This window comes from Thermobia domestica, chromosome 7 (assembly GCF_964235325.1).
Source record: "Thermobia domestica chromosome 7, izTheDome1.hap1.1, whole genome shotgun sequence".
NCBI classification, from domain to species: domain Eukaryota; kingdom Metazoa; phylum Arthropoda; class Insecta; order Zygentoma; family Lepismatidae; genus Thermobia; species Thermobia domestica.
In genome coordinates this window covers 258367734-258392700 of record NC_137460.1, presented here as the reverse complement: position 1 = coordinate 258392700, position 24967 = coordinate 258367734, and the positions used below count along the sequence as shown (strand labels likewise).

General features: G+C 37.9%; 1 protein-coding gene across 1 annotated transcript in view; it reads left to right on the top strand.

Moving 5' to 3' along the window:
- The window catches only part of LOC145689689 (uncharacterized), a 177307-nt gene that overhangs the window by 95886 nt on the left and 56454 nt on the right, over positions 1-24967 (top strand). Inside the window, exon 7 of the mRNA XM_081763886.1 lies at positions 10093-10266. Within this exon, the coding sequence (XP_081620012.1) occupies positions 10093-10266 (174 nt within the window). The remainder of the gene's footprint in view (positions 1-10092; positions 10267-24967) is intronic.

Genomic DNA, 24967 nt, shown 5'->3' with positions numbered 1-24967 from the left:
TGATCGGGCGGAAGAATTTTATGAAAAACTCACTTCCCCCGACATTAAACTCCATCAAATTGTACCCATCAATGATACGATGTTGTATGCGTTCTGGGAGTACAATGAACATGTGCCTGTTCAAAACCGAAACACCAATGTCGTGTTAGGTGCATTTACAACATGTCAGGCACGTCTGGAACTGTACAAGTACCTGGAAATGTTGCAGGAACGTGTTTTATATTTCGACACGGATTCTGTAATATTTACGGAGAAGCCCGGGGAGCCAACCATTGAACCTTCTACGTACTTGGGATGCTTATCGAATGAGATGGAATCTTACGGACCACGAGCATACATCAAGACATTTGTCAGTGGAGGACCAAAAAATTACAGCCTAGAAATATACAATCCGGATACCAACGTCACCAGTTACATATGCAAAATTAGAGGATTTACATTAAATTACAATGCAGGACAACAATTAAATTTCAACACGCTAAAAGAAATGATTACAAATCAATGCCGTGGACAAGTCACCATCACTATCCCCCATAAAATATGCAGGACCAAAGACCATACCATCGTCACACGCAAAGAAGAAAAAATGTACAGTATCCAGTACACAAAACGTCGATTTAAAGAATTCAATTCTTATGATACGGTTCCGTACGGGTACGTTAAAAAACAGAAGATGGAACTGGAAAAAGAAGATGAAGAAGAAAAAACTGTAAACACCCAATAAGGCCGCCATTTCTTTTTTCCTTTTCCTTTTCTTCTTTCCCTTCCTTAACCACAAAGCAGCAACACCAAGAAGAAAATGAAGTACCCACAAGAGTTCATAAACCATCAACACAACCATCAGTGGAAGAAATGCAGTCATCTCGTATCCAAGGAGGAACCTTGACCATAAAGGAGCAACACCAAGAAAAATGCAGTACCCAGAAGAGTTCATAAACATCCATCGGTGAAAAAAATGCAGTGATCCTGTACCCGAGGAGGAAGATGAGCCTAAGCACATCCATCATTTACGAGTAAGTTTTATTTCTCTCTTATCAATATTGACTCATTTTTATTGTTTCAGAAAAAAAAGAAATTCATAAAGTAATCCGTCGTTTCTTCTTTTTCTTTACAGGATACGTCTACAACATTCGAAGATGATGACACGTCCAACATATTCATTAAACTAGATCCTGTATTTATTATGTTAATAAAATTGTATGAGAAGAGCACATACCTTTCGTTAAAATACAACAAGTTGAAAAAAAAATATGTTTTATTATTTCTTGAAACCTTGAACACTTGTTTTCAAATCATGGTAATCTTGAAAATTTAAGGTGGAAAATATATTCAAGATTTGGTTTACATGATTTTGTTCGAAAAAATAATTAAAGAATTTTTTTAGTGTCCAAAATTTGATTTTTAATTTAGTTCGAAAAAAATTGGATTTGAAAATTTTTAGATGTGGTTTACAACTTTAGTTCGAAACTTGTTTTTAAAAATTGGTTCGAAATTTTTTGAAATTTTTTTGGTTCGAAAATTTTTTGTTCGAAAAATTTTTGATCTGAAAATTTAGTTCGAAAGTTTTTAGTTTAAAATTTTTTGTTCAAAAAAATGTTTAAATTTTTAGTTCGAAATTTTTTTGTAATTTTTGTTTCAAAATTTTTAGTTCGAAAATTTTTTGTTTGAAACTTTTTGTTTAAAATTTTTTAGTTTTGAAATTTTTTTTAGTTCGAAAAAATTTTTAGTTTGAAAATTCTTGCACTCTGCGGAACCGTTTCGAAAAGAATCGGAGCAGTTTCGGTAAGAAAAATCTGGCAACACTGTTTCCATTAATGAAGCGCTTACTGAGCAATAAATCGCTTAAACTCACAACAATGTGTTATAAGAAATCTACAAGCGACACCCCTCTTTCACCATTGTTACTTCCAGAGGCATAGGCTACTAATTCAAGGACAGGATCTCCATCAAGGTAAGAATCATCTTATCTGCCAAAGAGAACGATAATATTTAATGTAAACTTCAGTACAATATCATGATACCATAAAAGGGTTATTTGAGGATGGGGTTGAACCCTCCATGGGAACTTTAAGGTACCAAAAAGGATAACCATTAAAAAAATCCAGGTCTAGGGTGGATCGTCGTCATAGCACTCTGAATGTCTAGCATTGGGGTGGGTGTGTAAGATTATGCGATTTCTATCAACCAATCAACATCGTGGTACCAAAGCAATCATCTTACCCGTAACATGGAAACAAATGAGTGATGGGGTTTTCCCACGTATTCTGTTCACCGTGTGGCGGGTCTAAGATCATGTGACCTCTATCAACCAATCAGAATCGAGGTACCAAAGCACTCATCTTACTCGTAAAAAGGGAACGAATTTCAAAAGTCACAGGGCTTAAGATCACGTGACCTCTATCAACCAATCAGTATCGTAGTACCAAAGTACTCATCAAAGAGGATACCCAAATTTCAAAATCCCAGGGTCTAAGATCATGTGACCGCTATCAACCAATCAAATTCAAGGTACCAAACCACTCATCTTACCCATAAAAGGGAACGAATTTTAAAAAATCCCTGAGCCTAAGATCATGTGACCTCTGTCAGCGAATCATAAACACTCATCTTACCCGTAAAAGGGAACGAATTTCAAATATCGCAGGGTCTAAAATCACGTGACAGCTATCAACCAATCAGAAACACACATCTTACACGTAAAAGGGAACAAATTTCAAAAATCCCGGGGTGAGGGATTTCCCCGCAGGGTGACTCATGACGTCATACCACGTGACCTGGAAAATTTGAATTTCCCGCGTGGGCGGGGCCTAACGTCACGTGACCTCTCTCAGCCAATCAGAATCAAGAAAATTTTTGCTGACTCGGCTGGACATAACGGGGGGACTACTACTGTGACGAAAAGAAGAATCCTGAAACAGTTTTGTTTTACAACCAGTAAAAAGTTTGTGTACACATTGTGGACCAGATGACTCGTAAATATTCTGTCAAGGCTGCTAGCAGAAGATGACGGTACAGCTCTGTTATAATCTACTAGATTAGACCACCATAAACTCTGTGATGTATATACAAATGTACTACCAATAAGAATATTAGTAGACAGAACTTTTTTCTCAATTTGGTTAAGGAACTTCCTGAGAAAGTGAGACAAAAGCGTGTTTCGATAGAAGATTTCCCAGTAGCATCAACAACTTTTACCTGCACAAAGAAGAAGTGCTAGATCGGGAACTGTCGGGGAACCAAAACTCTCGTTCAGTGTTTCCGATACACGAAATTTGCCTGTGGGTCATGCACTAATGTGGTTCCAAAGTACATCGTGTGCAGCACATGCCCTGAATGTAGATAAGCACCATGTTTTGTGATTTTCGAGTAAAGCACTAAAGCTACAAGAATGTTGATTGAAAAATCGTATTTTAGGACCAAAGCTGGATGTGTGTGTTTATATGTTGTATTGTTCACATACGCATTGAAATTTATACTTATAGGCCTCAAGATAATACTACTGTGAGAATCTTGATTTACTCTTGAAACTTGTATACGTTTATTTGCTCGTATCTATTATTTTTCAATAAATGTGTAATCTATTAGTATAATAAATTATCTTTAAAAATATTTCAACTGCACATTTATACACACATAGTTCAACCGCTTTGGGTATGGAAGGGTTTGATATCTGGTTGAACGCAGTGTCGTATCTAGAACGTAAAGAGTAGGTATATCCTGACTATTTATGACCATGATAGGTATATCATGAGTTTCTATAAACTTTCAAAAATAGAATAATAGCTTAAATTATTCTGGGTGGAGCCTAAGCCCCCCGACCCCGGAGTAGATCCGCCACTGGTTGAAGCTAATGTGGCTTTTGAAGTATATTAATTTTTATATCCAGCCACATCTAGTCTTGGTTGCCAAAGGATTGCTAAATTCCAACCTAAAAAACATTTGAAACGTAAGGGATCAAAATGACCCCTTTTGTAGTTCTTGTATAATTAATATCCTGGTAGTTCTAGCATTAACTAACAAACTCAGGGGATTCCACGGAAAGGTATTAGATTAGTAAATCCTACCTTAGCAACGACAACACAAGCATGAATCAAGGTCATGTGACTAACATCACAAACTCTGTAAGCGGCCAGAGAACAGATAGAAAGATCCGAACAGCCGAAAGTCAGTGAGTTGTTGAACAGGGTCATACGAAAATGCACCATAGACAACACTCAATTGCGAATGATTTTTATTTACTATTCAAGAAGGAACTTCTGCACACCAAACTGAAAAAGTATTAACAGTGTATTTATGCTAGAAATGGCCAATGACCGCACCATTCGCTACTGATTCAGCGAATTTACTTCCGGTGACACGACATTGCAACTAAGCAAACTGTACACAGACCAACTTCATGTTTGGATAGATCCTCACGAACAGAATGGAAGTGTACCTTCGGAAATGTATTCGTGGTGTTCTGTGAGTATAAGGAATTACCAGGAAAATTTCCTGCATAGAATCGTCACTTCAGATGAAAACTGAATTTGTTGTCTCAATTGGAAACGGTCTGGATAATGGTTGGTTTCCTAGACGGTTTCCTAGACCTCAGAATATGTTGTTTCTCGTACGATGGCCTATAGTACGAGTAATTCAAAGCGTCTTTCTCCATCGAGATAAAACCATCAGTCAAGATCGTTACAGTGCAGATCAACAGACAAGTTTTTGTACTTGTCGCGCAAGGAATTATGCAAATTTTATATGAGTTACAGTGTGAAACACTTCTTCACCCACCGTATTCTCGCAATATCTCTCCAACTGACTACCACTTCTTTGGAGGGAAGACTGCCCTTTTATCGGCCGGTGCAACGTGTGGTTGAGGATTTCTTCGCATTGAGAATTCCAGACTACGTTCCCTACGGATATCAATCGTTACCTGTCTCATGGGCAATGCAAAAGAATATGGTTTCAGACTGCAATTTTTTTGATTAATCAGGTCTTGTTTTCTTTCCGTTTTAGCCTTTGAAAATGACGCCCTTGTGGACGTTGCATTTGCAACCAACCTACTTATAATACGTAGGTTATGTATTGGATAAGAAACCAAACAATATAATCACATAATTACTACCGCATATACCAATATGGATAAAAGCTTTTAGTAGGCATACGCTCGACTGTTTTCAGAAATATAGAGTATATCCACCCTTATATACGGTCGAGTTGTTTCCTAAATTTGAAGTAATTACATGCAGAACTATAAAAAGTATCATGAGGCAATGTGCCGTATACTCTCATAACAATCCTTTATATATATATAATACCCGAAATATTTTCGACTGTCTCTCCTCTGTCATTGCTTTCACCTAAACCATATTTGTATTCAGCACTACCTTCCACTTTCTCTCCCGCAACTGTTTTGAAATGTCCCATTACAATTATACATTCACTCCTCTTCGCATTGTCTATAATTTCTTCTTTTTACTCACAATTTTCATCTACTTCTTCAATTGTATGTGAAGTCGTCGGTCCATATGCCTGTGTCACTACTACATCTTTCTTTTTTCGTTTAAGTCTTAACATCATAATCCTATCATCAACGAATTGAAGACTTTTGGGGTAAAAACAGGTTAAGTCCAAAAAGTGAAAGTGTAAAGGGTATGTCCACGGAAACAGGGACAAAAATTCATAAAAGAAATATAGTTATAATTTTTAGTCAAATTGTCCTTTTGATAAAAATATAGTTGTATGTAGCTGGCATCATTTTTTTAGAGAATTACTATTTTCTTATCTTTTCCGTAGGTTACCTTTTATCTACTAAGTTTTAATGTTGATTATATTATACAAGCTTTATTTATTATTGCATAGGTCTTATTTTTTCTGTTGGTATCCCAAGTAAAATTTTATATAACTGATGAAACCTTTTCTTAAAGTAAAGTTCAATGTTCAACTTAATTAAACTATGCTTATTTCAAATTATTATAAATGTATGTTGCTTATACTTAATAATAAAAGATCGTTGACAAATGTAACGTGAGTTACCGTACCGTGAGTTACCTGACTCTGTGCATATTCCACTCAAATAAGTAGTCATAAATGTAAATAAAAATTTAATGTTTTTGCCATAATTAAATTATGTGTGTCCCTACCTTACATTGTAATTTCATGTACATAGCTATACAAGGACAAAAGAAAATGTACTGAAAAATCACAGGTTCTGAATGTAGGGAAAAAAATTTGTAACGTGAGTTACTATAGTATTTTCTTTTCTCCTAGGTTTGCTGTATCATATAAAATGACAATATTTGGTAATTACTGTATAAATATGACAACTTTCCTTTCTTTAAAAAAAAACGGAGCTTTTAAGTTTATTTGTGGTTAATATTCTTCAAAATATACGTCATTACGTAACGTGAGTTACCATGGACATACCTAAAGGAGATAGCTTCACAAGGGTTTCTCGTCGTCCCGTTTTTTTCAAACTTGGCACATATATAGTAGACCGAAAATAAATCGGCAAGTTCCTTTAGTTAGTAACTTAGTTAGTTAGCATATTTAGTTTCTTCCGGAAAATAGTTTAAGGAGGCCAAGACCCCATTTTCAAAAAAGGGCCCCTTGATTAAAAGGGCCAATTTAAAGAAACGAAACTCTGCTCATGCAAAGATGACTGCAAAGTAGGAAATATGGGTTTTGGTGTTTTGCGAGAAAAGGGTTGCATGGGCTATGGCCCCCTTCGAAATGACAAAGGACCCCGCACAATCTTTATGGAAATTGAATTTTGGTGAAATTGCTTAAAACCATGTTATGTTGTAGATATGGTGTTCCTGAGAAAAAGTCTCAATGAGCACATCCACAAAGCACTGACCGTTTAGCCACTACAGGGCCACTTTTTTGGAAACAGGCGAAGATAACGATATTCTGGATTTCAGTAAAAATGACTAAAACTGTTATATGTTATACATATTGAGATCCTGAGAAAAAAGTCTTCTGAATGGGGATAACCATCAATCACTGATCGTTGGGTCACTACAGGGCCACTTTTTGAAAACAGCCGAAAATAACAATGTTCTGGATTTCGGTAAAAATGACTAAATCTGTTATATGTTGTAGATATTGTGGTGATGAGGAAAAGTCTTAATGGGGATAACCACCAATCACTGATCGTTTGGCCACTACAGGGCCACCTTTTTTGAAAGCAGCCGAAGATAGTGATATTCTAGATTTCGATTAAACTGATTGGAACCGTGATATGTTGTAGATATTGTTATCCTGAGAAAAAGACTCAATGGACATAACCACAATTCACTAATCGTTTGGTCACTACAGGGCTACTTTCTTGATAACAGCCGAGTATAACGATGTTCTGGATTTCGGTAAGATTGAGTAAAACTAAGATATGTTGAAGATCTTCTCATCGTGAGAAACAACCTTAATAGACACAACCATCGAATTATGATTGGTGACTACAGATCCAGGTTTTTTAAAACAGCCGGGTATAACGATATTTTTGATTTCGGTGTAAATGTATGAAACTGTGATATGTTGTAGATGTCGTGACCCTGAGAAAAATTGTCTAGGGCTTTCCAAGATTTTCCTTTGTCCTGCAATATGAACATCTGAGTGTTGTCTGTGCTTAAATGATGTTGGCCGCTACTCTTCTCATCCATTTTTCCGGTTGTGGGATCGGACTTTTCAGGGTTTCATACAATTTTACCAAAATTCCGGAGTATTCTTACCTTCTGCTATTTTAAAAAATGTGGCCCCGTAGTTACTAAATGTTCACTGGTGGTTATGTCCATTGAGAGTTTTTCTCAGGATCACATCATCTCCAACATATCACAGTTTTAAGCAATTGCACCGAATTCCTCTTGTTCGGTTTAAAAGATAGGCTCAGTGATGGATGGTTGTGATTTTTCAGACTCTTTCTCAGCATCAGAATATCTACAACATATAAGAGTTTTAAGCAATTCCACCGAAATCCAGAATAACGTTACCTTCTGGTGTTTTCAAAACTGTGGTCCTTTTGTGGCCAAACGGTCAGTGATTGGTGGTTGTGCCTGTTGAGGCTTTTTCTCATGATCAGAACATCTATAACATATCACAGTTTCAGTCATTTTCATCGAAATCCAGAATATCACTATCTTCGGCTGCTTTCAAAAAATGGCCCTGTAGTGACCAAACGATCAGTGATTGGTGGTTATCCTCATTAAGACTTCTAATCAGGATCACAATATCTACAACATACAACAGATTTAGTCATTTTTACAAAAATTCAGAACATCGTTATCTTTGGCTGCTTTCAAAAAAGTGGCCCTGTAGTAGCCAAACGGTCAGTAATTGGTGGTTATCCCCATTAAGACTATTTTTCATCATGACAGTATCTACAACATATCACGGGTTTAGTCATTTTTACCAAAATCCAGAACATCGTCATCTTCGCCTGTTTTCAAAAAAGTGGCCAAACGGTCAGTGCTTTGTGGCTGTGCTCATTGATACTTTTTTTCAAGAACACCATATCTACAACATAACATGGTTTTAAGCAATTCCACAGAAATCCAATTTCCATAAAGATTGTGCGGGGTCGTTTGTCATTTCGAAGGGCCTCTGCAACCCTTTTCTCGCAAAAACGACAAAACCCATATTTCCTACTTTGAAGTCATCTTTTCCTCGGCAGAGTTTCGTTTCTTTAAGTTGGCCCTTTTAATCAAGGGGGCCCTTTTTTGAAAATGGGGCCTTTGTCTTCCTTAACCTATTTTTCGAAAGAAACCAAAAATACGTTTCGATTTATTTTCGGTCTACTATATATGTGCCAAGTTTGAAGAAAATCGGATGAGTGGAAACCGTTGTGAAGCTACCTCCTTTACATTTTCATTTTTTTTTGGACTTAACCTGTTTTTGCCCTAAAGTCTTCAATTGTACTTGTACTTTTACTGACTTCTATGAATGCGCTTAGAAAGAATTCTTCCTACATCATTATGACCACCCTTTTCATTATCTGAGTAAAACATTCTATATGCTTCGCTGTTCAACACCTTATTACCTTCCAATCTAACTTCAGAAACTTCTAAATAATTTACGTTATTTCGTTTCATTTCTTCTGCAACATGGTAATTATGTTCCGTGTTCCTATCCTAAACCTTTTGCTATAGCATAGTGATTACTATTAATCATTCTAATATATGTTTATTTATCACAAAATTACAATCTTAATGACTAGAGACCGGATGTTGAACAAAATGCCTATTCTTTAATATTAAAGATATGATAAAAAAATAACGTTTTGAAGTTTATATATGGGGTTATAGTTTTAATTTAAACCAATTTTATTTTGCCTAATTTACCTATTTCGCCCATTCCTGTCTAAATAATTGATTGTAATGCCTATTGTTGCCTATTTTATGTATTTTATTCAAAATAAGACTTTATTGATGAAAAATATAATTTAGTCAAGAAAGGATTCTCCCTGTGGCGAGAAATATGTGTTGCTTGTAGTGATAAGATGTCGTAAAACTCTGAACTGCCATGTGTACTGATAAAGTGCTGTAAAACTTTGGATTGCGGTGTGTACTGATAAGTGTATAAAACTTGGGCTGTTATAGTTAGTGATAAAGTGCTGCAGAGAATGTATTTACCAAATATACTTGAAATACATGTCAAGCTTCGTTTTTATGTTTACAATAGAAGAGGATATTAACAAATAGGCATGTTTCTATATCTTTGAACATTGTCTAAGACTTGAAGTTATTTTTTAATTGTATTAGGTATTTACCTTCATTATTTCGAGTTACATTTTAGTGCCTATTTTACTGCCTATTTTTAAATTTTAAGTGCCTATTTCCCAGGTTTTTAATGCCTAGGAATCCGGTCTCTATTAATGACAAATGTAGACATTGTACTGATATCATTAGCCAACTACCTGTACTATGGGGTCAGTATTTCTGCTTTCTAATATTTTACAAATTGTTTAAAACATTTCTAATCTTACAAGTTTTGTGATGCTGGTACGTGATATCTTAAAATGAAGTATTTGAACGCTTAACTTTTTAATCTGACAGATCAAAGTTTTAAGAGATTAAGAAATCATATTCACAAGATTAACTTGTCTCTTGTTTTCAGGCAGAGCCAACGACACTCATGCGAGGGAAATATTTTTCGACTTGGGGAAATATCTTGGAAAGAACACTCGGCGTGCTACACGATCAGTGTTTAATTATCTTTTCAACCCTCCAAGTGAAGGCATGTACAGTGATTTTCCACAGGTAGAGACGCCTCAAATTCCGTACGCTGTATGTGAGTATATATTAAAATATAATTTTGTAGTGTATCTGTGATTTCAGCTAATGTCTTAAACCATACTTTGCAGGAAAGTTAAGTATGATGAGAAGCGTAAAATAAGGAGAACAATGCAGTTATTATTTTAGGATTTGTTTATACATTTCAACATCATGAACGGAAAGAATTAAATACTCTCGCAATGTCGTACTTATCTCGAGGTTTTATAATCTCTTATCCAGCGCCCTACTTCTATTTCCAGTGAAACTATGTTTTCGCTTATTCGACTTAGTCTCCTGGCTGAAAGTATTTGAGAACAAGATTCTGAGGTGAATATTAGGACCCAATAGGAACGAAAATGGAGAATGTCAGAAACTTCATAACGAGGAATTGCATAATTTATATCGTTTACTAAACATTGCAAGGGTCATCAAGTATAGGAGGCTCAGGTGAGCAGGTTATGTAGCCAGGATGGAAGAAAATAGGAACGCTTTCAAAGTCTTAACTGGAAGACCAATCGAAAAACGACCATTAGAAAGACCAAGGCGCAGATGGGGAGACAATAATAAGATGGATCTCGCAGAAATAGGAACGTCAAGTAGAAACTGGATCCAGTTGACTAAGGATAGAAGTCAGTGGACAGATTTTCTGAACGCGGCATTGAACCTTCGAGTTCCATAGGCCATAGAGTTAGTTAGTCTCGTGGCTAATCGACTTTCTGCAGTATCCGTCCGAGCGAATCGACTAGACAATATTTGATCATTCGATTCTCTTTAATTATTTGTACCTAAAATGGTTGCTACTTGTCGACTTGCTCTGCCCGGTCGATTTAAAATCAATTGGAAATTTCATAGGTTTCTACAGGATGAGTTGGTTAAGTAGTATACCATGTCAATAAAGATTTTTGTTTTGTTTTGCGACTTCATGATTGGCGACTCTAATAGTCTTTTAATATTTTAGCCTATACCTCTCCAATATTCACCTCTAAGTTGATTTACCTTCTGATTGTTTCAAGTGTAGCTTCTCTATCCGTAATGTTTTGTAGAAAGCGCAATTTGTAATTCATGCATACTCAATTTTTCCATGCAATTCTAGAAGTAATATGTTATCATTACTTCAAAAGTATTTATGATCCGAACGTTCGCTCTACTTCTTGTCTCCCACTGAACACTTATGGTTACAGGTGTTTTCAGTAGGCGATCTAGCCGACGGTGTCGATGGATCATATCAAATCGGCCGAAAACAATATCAGGTTTTTAAGACGATTGATAGTAGATTCGTCGCGCTCGATCAATAAGTGATTCAGTCGAAGCTCTGTTTACACATTTCACTAAAAAGTAAGTCATGACATTTGAAGTGAATCGACCACAAATCAACGCCTCTGGAAAGAAATTTATATACATAAGAAACAAATAAAAATACTTGATGCTAAAGGGAGTGGTGAGAGTAAAAGACTAACATCAGTCTTATGGTCTATGGTTGGGTTGCCTCGTGAGGACATGACAGAGAGTGCCCTTTAAAGATTTTACACTTTAGCTAGTTTTCCTTAACCCTGGCGTTAGTATATAAGTAAGCAACATATATTTACTTTTCCCTGCAATGGATTAAATTCTTTTCGTCACTCCTGTCTAATCGCAGACAATCCGTTCATTTTAATACATACCCCATCAGAATCCTGCCGCCTACAGTCGGACAATTTATCCATGCCGACCAAATGCCGTGGTCGGATTGCCGGCGTCGGACACCGGCGTATTTCCGCGCGATTTTCGACCGCGACGAGCAAAAACAGAGTCGTTCACCAAAAGAAAACAAAGAGAATTAGAAGGTAATTTGTTGCTTTAAAATACGAATTAAGGCTTTCTTTCTCTCGTATAAAGCTTTCTCGAAACAGTCGGCAGACAGTCGGACGACGACTGCAAAAACACACTGCCGGCAATTTCTTGAAAAAATGACGTCAGCGAAAGTTTCAATATCGCGTACCAGCGGCAACGAGTCGAATATTGGGAAATGAATAGAGCCTGTATCTTCTTTAATGATGAAGTAAAAATTGAAACTGCTCGAAGGTTTTACTTCTGGGTGGACAATAATTCCATTAAATACGTCTTATGAAAACGGAATCAGCAGAAAGTCGGAATACAGCGAACGGAACGAACGCGTCAAATGATGGTTGTAAAGATGTCGAAACACTGACGGCGTGCCGACCATAAAAAAGGTAAATGTATGAAAAGAAATGTAGTAAAGGGACTGCACTTAAAGGGTATATGAGAAGTTAATTTTTCAAATTAAATTACAAGTACGAGAGGATCCTTGACAAACATTCTGGAAGAAGACGGCAAACAGCGGACGGGCCGACCTGGGCAAATGTTGTCGGAAAGACGCCGAAGAGACGTCGTGCCAACAAGTAAAGGGGCCGAAAGAAGGTCGGCTAACAGAGGACGAACCGACCTCAGTAAAGATGATCGGACAAACGCCAAAACGCCGGTGGTTCGCCGACTAGTAAGATAACTCTTGTAATATAGAACCTGCAAGCGGAACAGTATATGGAAAGTAAGTTCAAGCAGCAAGCTTGTGTTCCTTTTACAACGAGTCGGAAAAGGGCGAGCAGACGAAATGATTATGGCAGTTAATGCCCGTATATGCCTCCCTCATTGACGATTTGCCTACTTCAGGGGCCAGATCGCCAACACGGCGGTGTCAAGGCGGGATGTGGGCATTTTCAGCTTATGCCGTTTTGCAGTACTTTCCCGATGGCGGCCCGCCAGCGACGATAATATTTTTTCCGCTGAAGACCCTGATCGGAGAAATCGTTGTTTTGTCGCGATGCCTGTATGTTCGGTTCCCGTTCTTCCTTTGTCACATGGTGATGCAGTTTTGGTGGACTGCTTCAAACAAAGTGTGTTGTTGATTCTACGCCCGAACAAGACATGCAATACGAATAAGTGTGTAAGACTATGGCAGTTAATGCCCGTATATGCCTCCCTCATTGACGATTTGCCTACTTCAGGGGCCAGATCGCCAACACGGCGGTGTCAAGGCGGGATGTGGGCATTTTCAGCTTATGCCGTTTTGCAGTACTTTCCCGATGGCGGCCCGCCAGCGACGATAATATTTTTTCCGCTGAAGACCCTGATCGGAGAAATCGTTGTTTTGTCGCGATGCCTGTATGTTCGGTTCCCGTTCTTCCTTTGTCACATGGTGATGCAGTTTTGGTGGACTGCTTCAAACAAAGTGTGTTGTTGATTCTACGCCCGAACAAGACATGCAATACGAATAAGTGTGTAAGACTATGGCAGTTAATGCCCGTATATGCCTCCCTCATTGACGATTTGCCTACTTCAGGGGCCAGATCGCCAACACGGCGGTGTCAAGGCGGGATGTGGGCATTTTCAGCTTATGCCGTTTTGCAGTACTTTCCCGATGGCGGCCCGCCAGCGACGATAATATTTTTTCCGCTGAAGACCCTGATCGGAGAAATCGTTGTTTTGTCGCGATGCCTGTATGTTCGGTTCCCGTTCTTCCTTTGTCACATGGTGATGCAGTTTTGGTGGACTGCTTCAAACAAAGTGTGTTGTTGATTCTACGCCCGAACAAGACATGCAATACGAATAAGTGTGTAAGACTACGACTCAAGGTACTGAATTTGGGTTTGTTGCTGTATCGCCAGACCAATTTTAGGAAATTTACCGTTTTAATTGGAGAATTTGGTTAAGTTTGTGAGGAACGATGAGTGAAAATCAGGTAATGGGAATAGTAAAAGTTAAGAAAGGTTGTTTACGATCTAAGCTTCACTGTACGTGGAGGCGGATACACTATTTAGTGGAGAGATACACTTATTACGATATAGTGGCGCGAAAGGTAGTGTAGAAATGGTGTTTGTATGTAAAGGGAATGACATATCATGTGTGAATTATATAGAACTAATAAAATGTAACGAGCGACAGTTAAGAAACTGTAGTACATCATTTTCTTCTTAAAATTGGAAAAGCTTACAAGCTTAGTTTTGAAGGTAATTGGCTTCTAACTCAACTGCAATGTATTTGTACACAGTGTACGAAAGCTGTATTTTATGTGTGCAACTGAAGCGTTACTAGTATCAAACCATAACAAGTGATATTAAAATATGTATGATTACCAAAGCCGACATGTTTTCACGACCTTCGCTCACGCCTATACACACAGTCGCTGACTTACCTGTCCTCTTCGAACACACCCCCGCGTTACCGCGCTCGCTCACCAGCGTCGCCCTGCCCTGCTTTTTAGTGGCCAACTAGCAGAGGTTGGTTTGTTTTTTTTTACACTTGAGTTTTTATGCCCCTAACCTAATGTAACGTAGTCGATGGTAACTTAATCTAATCCAACCAAATATAACCGATTGAAGTACGTTATGGTACATGTTTTACGATTTTTAAATTGGTCCTGCGATAGAGCAGTAATTCCCTAAATTTAGGTTACGTTAGTTTGGATAATTTTAAGATTAAGAGCTTTGGCTTACTGCTAGAGGTGATAACTTTATTTTGTCTTTTAGTGAATAGTTGTTGCATAATAGATTGAAAAAAGTTACCCGCAACATTTTATTATGGCAAAAATATTTAATGAAGCGAGGCTTCTGCACCCGTATAATAAATCAAAAGAACGCCATTTCCAACCAGAAATCCGTACTCCAGGGGAAAAACGTCAGCGCGGTGAGTGGTAGGCCCGGTTTGAATCTTTCCGCCACCACCTACCTTTTATTACAATATTTTTATTTATATTTTTTACCTCATTAATTTTTATTTAAATCTCATTTTCCAAGGGGAGTGTGACCTTTGTACTTTAAAAAAATTAGAAAATCACTTTTCGCCACATTTTTCCTTTCTTCAATTTACACGCTTAAGCGCGCGAACAGTGGTGCGTGCTCTCTGGCGAGATTATAAAGTTATGAATTACGAAAAGATCTTTAAAACAATGCTTTTCACAACTATTTAGCACAATTTTGCAGAAACCCTTTGCATCAAATAACAAAAAATACAGAAGTTTGGTTATGTAAAGAATCAAACAGTTGTGTATTTTCTTATTTGGTTATTTAGATAAAGTTCATCAAATTTATTTTATTTCTTTTCCTTCTTTCAACCTAATGTTCAGTAAGGTAACCCAGTTATTATTTTTTTTAATCTTTAAGGCCTCTTGTACTTCGTTAATTGTCTTTGGGATCTTAATACGGTCTTAGAGCTACAGAGATTGATTTACTTCTTTATATTGTGTCCCTTTACTGGTTTCTTCCCAATGAATATAGCTACCGTAACACATGTGTTGCTGTGTTTTAAAGGGTTTCATAAACCAAATTAAAGTACCGCTAATTTTATTATTTTTCTGTATCAAACTGAAAAATATTCGAAAAATTGCATTGTAGAAACAATAGTGTATATGAGATAGAGTTATCTCGAGTTGGCTAACTGTCTCATGCATAATACTGTTCCTACAAAGCAATTTTTCGAGTTATTTTTTCAGTTTCATTATGAAAAAGCGGTAATATTTAGCGGTACTTTAATTTGGTTCCTCCAAAACCTGGTCCGCAAGACGGATTTATTCATTCATCCGGCTACATGTGTACGGATTTGTGGTCGTAAGAAACAGAAATCGCTGACCAACCCGCGTGCTGCAGCAGACACGTTACCGCTAAGCGGACCGAGTACGGAGAAAGTGTAAAGTCGTTGCCGGGCCGCTGTCGATACTGCCCGAGGCCCGCTGTTTGGCCGCTCTTGGCTGTTGTAGGCCCACTCTCGGCCCGCCAGCGGATTGTCAATGAGGAACGCTGGTGGCGTGCCGACTACAATGATTTTTTTGACTCGCAATTAGTGTAACAGTAAATCTGATAAATTAAACCATGACTATTCTTTTGTTTATAGTCACCGATTTTTGGCCATGCTCGCCAATAAAAACTGCAATTTATGTTTAAAATCCTTTTTCAAATAGTTGATGGGAAAACGACATCCTGAAAAGTCCGTATTCCGACGGATTGCTGCGGCTTTTTTCTCCAAAGAAAGCATTTGCAACGAGCAAACTTTAAATGCATAGAACAGTGTTGTTCCTAGCGTTCAGGAAAAATGTACAGAGTGTTATAAGTTTTTCACATTAGGCTCACAGAAGTGTTAATTTAATTATTCTTAACGGGCATTATTAGCTGCTTACTTGTTCTTTTTAGGTCTCTTTCAAGAATTTGTAAGTCATTCCCAGATACTTTCCCTCTATATGGCACTTAAATCATACTGACAATTGTAAAGATATACTGCGTATGTACCGTGTGCAACACTACTGGTGGGAATCCGCCATGATTTTCATTGCATTGCTACACACCTTTTTTGCTGTTTGCCGACTGCTCGGAAAGGCTACTTTTCAGCGGTGGCGCCGGCGCATTTCATGCGCCTTTCCGGTTGTTTGCCGACTGCTCGAAAGGACCTCTTTTCGATGTCGGCTTCCTGATTCTTCCACAGGTGGCATCCGATCTCTTGCCGCCGTCGAAAAGTGACCCTTTGCCGACTGGATATCAACCCTTCACGAAGGCAAAATTTTCACCACCTTTTACAATAGCTTTGTCTTAGCCTGGCTCCGTGCTATGATTTCTCGGCAAGGGCACAATTGCTAGTTCTGAAAGTATATAATACTTGCATGTCCCATTCAATTTCTTCTTTTCTGGCTTAGAGTGCTGCAAGAAAGCAAGAAGGAAGAAATTTTATACTGGGACACACAAAAAATGCAAGCATTATACTTCAAGAACTTGCAAGTGTGCTCCTTGTCGAGAAATCATAGCATGGGAGAAGATTTAGGCCAGACTAATGTAAAAGGTGATGAAAATTTTGCGTTCCTGAAGGGTTGATTTCCAGTCAGCAAAGGGCCATTCTTCGACGTCGGCAAGAGGTCGGATGCTGCCTGTTGGAGAATCGGGCAGGCGACATCGAAAAGAGGTCCTTTCGAGCAGTCGGCAAACAACCGGAAAAGCGCCGACGCTGGAAATTAGCCTTTCCGAGCAGTCGGCAAACAGCAGAAAAGGTGCATAAAATGGACCGGCGCCGCCGTCGAATAGTTGCCTTGCCGAACTGTCGGGAAACAGCCAGTAATGAGCATTAAATGCGCCGGCGCCACCGTCGGAAAGTTGCCTTGCCGAGCAGTCGGCAAACAGCCGTAAAGGTGCATTGAATGCGCCGGAGCCGCCGTCAAAAAGAGACCGGCAGAAGGGCTCGGAAGAGGGTTGGAAAGAGGCTTTCCGACTGTTTTGCCGACTATAACGGTCGGCAACAATCGGCAAAGAGTCGGCAAACGGCATTTTTTTTTTACGATTTTCGACCCCTTTCCGCCTCGGCAAATGGTGGGCAACTTTGAACAAGTAGATCGTCGTGCCGCTGCGGACGGGCGCCGGCTGCCTGCCACCGTCCACTGCGGCAATCTCTGTTGTGCACCCCGACTTACTGATCGGGACAAATCTAAAGAATATATTTCATTCTTAAGAGTTCCTCAGCTTTCACACTTATGACCATTGTTATTTCTCTCGTTTATTAACGACTTACCTGACTGCATTCCTGATCATGAAATATTACGTATATGGATGATCTAAAAATATATGCTAAAACCAATTCTATAAACGATAATATAAAACTACAGGAAAATCTAGATCATATTAGTAACTGGTATTTTCTAATCAACTGGAGTCAATGCAAGCAAGTGCAAAGTGTTATCATTCAGTAGGAGCAAAACACCTCGTCACTCTCATTATGTAATTAATAAACATGTGATAAATAGAAATGCTTCAGTTAAGGATCTTGGTGTTACGTTTGATGCTAAGTTAACGTTTGACAGTCACATTGTGAATGTAACAAGTGAAGCATTCAAGCTATTAGAATTCGTAATTAGAACAGGAAAAAAATTAAAGAACTCTTCAACATTAGAGAAATTCTAGAATGCATATGTTCGTTCTAAGTTAGAGTATGCGTCTACTTTGCAGCCATCTCAATTAAAAAGTCGTGAGCAATTAGAAAGAACAAAGGAAAATTTTTGAAACTTCTAACCTATTGAATTTTTGAAACAAACTCATATTTATCCTACTTACGACAGCTATAAAACAATATTTGAGAACTTTCGTCTTCCAACACTAGAACAAAAACGTCTTATGATTGATTTAGTATTCATTCAGAAAGTAACAAAATATTTTGGACTTAGTTTCTTCATTGAAATTTCATGTTTCTTCATTAAAAACACGTAAAAACTGTAGAAAATCAAATTATCTATTACTGTAGAAAAAAGACTTCGCCATTCTGGAGAGCAACAGCTTTGTTTAATAGAATGTGTTTAAATAACAATGAATTAGATATATGTGATATGTCCCCTAAGAAATTTAGAGCTGTTATCAACAATTCCGAATATGTAATTATGTAATCTGCAACGCTGTAATTGGGCTACAGCCTGTTCTGTTGACAATAAATAAATAAATATTGCGACTGCAGTTTCTTCTATGCTCCAGGTACATTCTTCTACAGGTTACACAGAACTAACACTACTTTCAAGTTAGACTATTAAGGGGATGTCTACCCATCATCACAAGCTTCAGAATTTCCATAAGGTAACATGTAAAATTTAATTCATAAATATCTTACAAAATACTGCAACTTAGAAACTTGCAATTTTCTATACGAATGCCAAAGAGCAATACAAAGGAGGTGGTTATCTCAATTTTAAACTTAATGATGTGAACGTCACATGAACTGTGTTGTAAGATGATTTACATACTTAAATTTTGCGTGAAAGTATGAATATTATTTCAAGTTAATTAGGGATTTGCATATAAAGTTTATTGATATTTAAATACTTATCAGCGGTAGCATATAACTTTTATTAGTATTTTTATGTATATATATGGTTTATTGTGTTATGTAACTGAATATTAATGAACAACAGGACAGGACTTCAGAGTGAAGCAATGAGATTTTGATATTAATGAATATTAACTTCGAAGAAGATAGCAAATTCTATATTTTAGATACGCTAGTTTGCTTGCATAGAGGCAGGAATAGCCGCACAGAAAAAAAAGGGACTTAAAGAAAGCATGTGTGCTTAACGGAGCGTTGGACTCCCACGTTGTAGAAGATGTTGGAATCAATGTAACCATCTTCATAAGGATAGAAAACCTAATAGCTTCAGGTTTTGCTCAGATGGATAGCTAGTCTCATTTCTTAGTGTTATTATAGGTAGTAGCATACACTATCCCTACCGAGACACCGATCCTAAGAAGACAATGCTTTAAAAACCATAAAATTTTTAGCGTATCGATGTGAGAATACAGGGTACAAAGAGGTGCTAGTTTTTTTAGACACTCCCCTTTTTAGAGTGTTAGACTCTTGAAGCGCCCTTTTGCCAACGGATCATTCTCAGAGAAAGAGAAGTTGACAATTTCAAAATTATGGACGAGTCCACTTGAGCGAGAGTGGTAGCTGTCTAGAACGTTGTTTGTAATGGTTCCATGACATCCGCTAGATGTCTCTGTCAAAATATAGGTATCGTCTGCTCCGCTTGTTACCTTATGCTCAGCATAACGTAACATGGCCCGGTGCTTTTGAGCACCTTGTATATTGGCAGGGAAAATTTTAAAAATTTATTTAGAATGTAAGAGAAAATTTTTATTTTATAGTAGAAAAATGGTAGGTCGAAAATTTTGTGTAGTTTTAGTAAAACAGATCGTTTCAATGGATGTTATATGAAGATTACATGATTATTAATTATATTTTATATATTTTACGTATTTATCCATGAATATATAATTATTTTAGACAAATAAGTGTAAATTCCAGCTTTTTCAATGGTTTTCAGTTTATTTCTATTCATATTTCGGCATAGGGAATCTTCACAAGAAAGCTAAAAATTTTTATTTCGTAAAATCTTCTTCAAAATTCCAAATTAAGAAAGTCAGCCATAATTTCTTCTTGGTGCATCTCTTTGTTTCGAAGTAAAATTATTTGATTGGATAATCCACAATCACAGCTGCGGCTGAGATTTCGGTTTTCTTTGATCTTCGCACAGAAGCCTATCATCCGATCGTTACGTCACGATTATCTTCCAATTAGGGATCATCTTCATGTAATTCTTTGTCTTACGGCGTCAGCCATTTCAGGAGTCAGACGTGTGGTGTATAGCGTCTGCAGAAATAGTGGAATAATTTGTGATTACGTTAAATTGTGATAAATTCTTCGTTTTGGCGAATATTAGAAATTGTCAGCAGAGACAAACGTACTGTGTTTGGTGTTTCAACGAAATTATTAATCCAGAAATATTCCAATTGTGAAGGGATTTCGTATTGCATAAGGAATACTAGCATGGAAGGTGCTGGTGTTACGGAATGAGCTTCTTGGCAAATTTTGCGTTCTCGATCAGCCAGAGAACATAAGAGAAGCCAGAGGAGACGGTGACGGAGAAGAAACATTGAGTAGTGGTGCAGACATCGAGGAAGAAGAAGTCAAGCAACGCTCGATGGTTTTTTCTGGATAGGTGTTGCAGGAGTCGGTATCCTAAAACTGTTTTGAGACCACGATCTAAGAGTTTCCCAGGAAACTCGAGTGGAAAGTCGTCAGGAATCTTTTTTGTTAAAATATCAGTTCTGTCTCTGTCTAAGAAGCGGATTCAAGTAAGTAAGAAATAGTGAAAGTGAAACTCACTCCAGGTATTTGGCTTCAAAATTTCCTTGTTTCGACAAACAAACATGTGTGAAAAATATTTTCTGGTGTATGTGTAAAATACATAACATGAAGTGTTAAGTTCGTAAAGTTTCCCTCAACGCCGCACACATGCAGATTCAGGCAATGTGACATCGTGATTTCATTCGATGGGGGGGAAAAAGAAAGCTAGAATCTCAGCACAGAGCGATTGTTGTAATCTCAAGAAAATGTGTGTACCGCACATACATTTTCCCCGGTGAAGAAAAGATGTTTTAGATTCCCCAAAAATCTTGAAAGTCTTCATTTTTCGGTAACTCTGCTCGAAATTAAGTTTTATTTATTTAGGCATGTTTTCTTTGGTTTAGAAATAGAATGATTCTAAATGTTGATTTCGTAAATAAGTGTCAGATTCACGGCTGCAGTCAAGTGCAAGGGTACATGAATTTTGCGTACCGGTAACTGAAAACTTTCGGCAATAGGCTAAACCTACGTAATATTTTAAAATCTGATACCCATCAAGTTAGAAATTGCAGTTTTTTTATAATTACTAGTAAATACTTTTTCTTCTTTTTTTTAAGAACCTCAATATATTCAGAGCGACACCAATGCCAGTAACCACTGCGTCTTCGGTATGATTGTGGTAGCGAAACAATAACAAAATATAAATGCAAAACAAGTATGGTGCTTTATGAAATATATGTGTGATTTTTTTTTATTTATATATATGCTTGTTTAGGTTAAGTTAGTATAGTTAGAGTAGGGCTTTAGATTTAAGTATGTCAATATGTACATGAATGTTTGCCTGTGTTAGATTGTCAAGTGGGTCCGAGCTGCAAAAGAGGTCGCGAAGAGCGTAAATCCTCTACGCCGGCCACAATCTCTATGCACAGAGGAGTATAAGCACCAAAGAATATATAAACAAAAGTAAATTAGCTAACCACAACATGTAGGCAGTGAGGTATTATTTTGTGTATTGTATTTCTATTGTGTTCTTTTGTTTGGTTTTGCGTGTCAATACAATGTCAATGTTCTAGAAGGCAAGAATATTAAATGAATATCAAAGAATATGAATATTTTGGGAATATATGTACAAAGTAAAGAATGTTTTTGGCTCTGAAAGATATAGAAATCGATCATATTTTCTTAGATGGGTATGTCAGTTTAATGTAAAGATTTTCCTGTTATCGAATATTTTGTCCAACACTACATTCATGAATATTTTAAAGAATAAAACTTACTGGCCGTGAAAACATCTTTCTTTTCGAATACAAAATCTAATTAGCTTGTAATTTTGAGAAGTAGTAGGAATATGGAGTTGATGTTTTTGGTATGCATGCGAAGCATGATCAAAACAAAGAGCAGTACGTGCAGAATAAGTTTACTGGGGAAACGAAATAGCTGTGAAATTGAGGGAAGAGACTTTCCTTAGTGTGACCGAGTTGAGAACAACCGAATCTGTAGAAAATTTCTCATTTTATCAATTTCTATCAAAATCTCAGTTTGGATTTTTTTTTTAATTACAAAATTCTGTTTCAAGATATTTTTTTTAAAGATTCAGATAGGGCTTTCACAGACAACATCAAGATCTTCATTGTACTCAATGCCAACTCCACTCGTGGGTCGATGTCCTGTGTCTGTAGTCGTGGTTCACAACCTATTCCCGGATGGGATGTGGATGATGAACTGCAGGCCTGGAGATCGGACTGTGAGTTGAGATGGAAGAGAGTTTGGAAGCTTTATATTTCGGGCCAAATTTGAGTTCTATTTTCCGTAGATGATTGGCTTGGTGAGTGTATCAGTGACTGTTGATGACGAGCCCATACGGGCCCAGTAGGTTCGGTGTCACTAGTCAGTGATACATTCAACATAGCATATAATCTCAAGGAAAGGGAACATCATACAAAAACACAAACAATTAAATCAATTCATTTTTTTTAAAGTTAAAATGGCGACCCATTATCCAGGATTTCTGTTGTTTCGATCCTACGCGAGCGCTAAGGAAAACAAACAATCACAGCAGAGTATTTGTAATGGGGATCATTATGACAATCGCTGCATTGAATGAATCATGGTCACTCCTGGATCTGTATGTGCGTGATGTTGTGGGAAACAAACTTAATGAAAGTGAAAATGTCTGTGGGTAGCAGATCGAGTAACGAATCTCGTCATCCGAGTGAATATATATGCTGTAGTGACGAAATTGCAGGGTTCAGTGTTTATTGTGACAGTTGCTTTAGATGGGTACATGCCCAATGTTATGGTTTGTCGGAGGAACAAGTTCAGGAATTAGACAAAAGTAGTGAGCCGTGGCTATGTAAGCCTTGCCTGGCGAAACAGGTGACAGTGTTGCCACTTCCGAAATCTCCGGAAACCGAGAGTGAGGAAGGTGAACGTGTAACGCGGGGTAGCCCGAACGATTCTGACAAGGAGGAAGGAAGTCGAGGAAACGTAGCTTCCGGGTCAAATGTGCAATTAACTGACTTTGCAGCCATGATGGAACGATTCAGTCAAACTTTAACTCTGACGTTAAACGAAAAATTTGAAAAGGTGGACAATAAATTTCAGGATATTAGCAATAAATTTCAGGATGTTAATAGTAATTTCCAGGCGATGAGTAATCAGGTTGACCGTAAATTTCAGGATATGAATGAAAAATTCGATAATGTAAAATTTGAATTGTTGCAAACGATTAATGAAAAGGTAGCCCATGTAAACGAAGACGTAGAGGCTGTTAGGTCGGAAGTTCGTGATTTATATACCTCTGTTGGGAACTATCAGAATAAGATAGACGCGCGGGTAGATGCCGTTGAGGAAGGTCTCCGGTTATCGGTTGAGGCGCAGAATCGACGATGTGATGACTTGACTAAGGAGTTCTCACATCTCGAAATAAGTACCCAAAGGTCGTGTCAGGCACTTGAAGCCAGGATTCAGACGTTGGAGGAGAAACAAAACCAAAGAAAAGATAAACGGTGTGGACGTAAACGTGCGCGAGACTTTGTTGTCGGTGATGGAATCGAGTCTGACGGGACCGAGTCAGACATCCAAGTGGATGTACCGGTCTCTTCAATTGGGGAGACTCGTACTATTCCCACGGTGACTGTCTCTGTCTGTCAGCCGACCGACATTCACGGCACAAATGTCCTTCCCTTTGAATTATCTTCACGTACGTTGAACTTAAACAAGTCCCATGCGTCCGGTGTTGAGACAATAGGTTGTCAGGCGCTGTCCAGGAGGTCGAATCCATTGTTAGTTTCACCTCAGGTGTCAGGATTTTCCAATACTAGTGGTCGGTTGAACCATGTGGTGTCCTCTAGTAATGTAGCAGACATGACTCCTTCGTGTGCTGGAGTTCAGGAGGGAATGTGTGGTCACGCGGTGGTATCAATGCCAGACAACTTAACTTCTGGACAAAATTACCAACACTATTCTATTTTCGGTCAAAATCACTCGGGTGCAAAGAGCCCCGTCGTTGGCCACAATTCTCCCGTGAACCCCAGTAGAAGCGAGGAAGGCTTTGGTAAGCGAACTCTAAATTTAAGACTTTCTGAATTAAATCACTTACCTACATTTTCTGGTGAATACGGTTTGGCTAGAACATTTTTAGAAAATTTGGAACAAACTTTTAAGGTAATTTCGGCATCAGAACACGAACGTCTAACCTTGGTACCTTGTTGCTTAACAGCTGGGGCCAAGACATGGTTTCAGACTGTATGTCAAGACATTAATAGTTATGCGGATTTTGTGCGTCTGTTCCGGGAACACTATTTTTCGGCAAGGATGGAAAGGTTGCAAAAGAAGTTCATTCAGGGAATGAAATATGATCGAGCGAAGTACAACCGATTAACGGACTTTGCATGGAAAATTGTAGCGGAATATTATGCGGTGGCACAACACCCGGATGAAACCGAACTTATTGAGATAGTCTTGGATTGTTTACCAGCTGGTGATGCTAAGTTGTTGAGGGCTGTTGAGCCGAAGAACATTCAACACCTTATGGTTAAAATAGCTGAGATAGAGGGACATCCGGAGCCGAGTGAACCGGT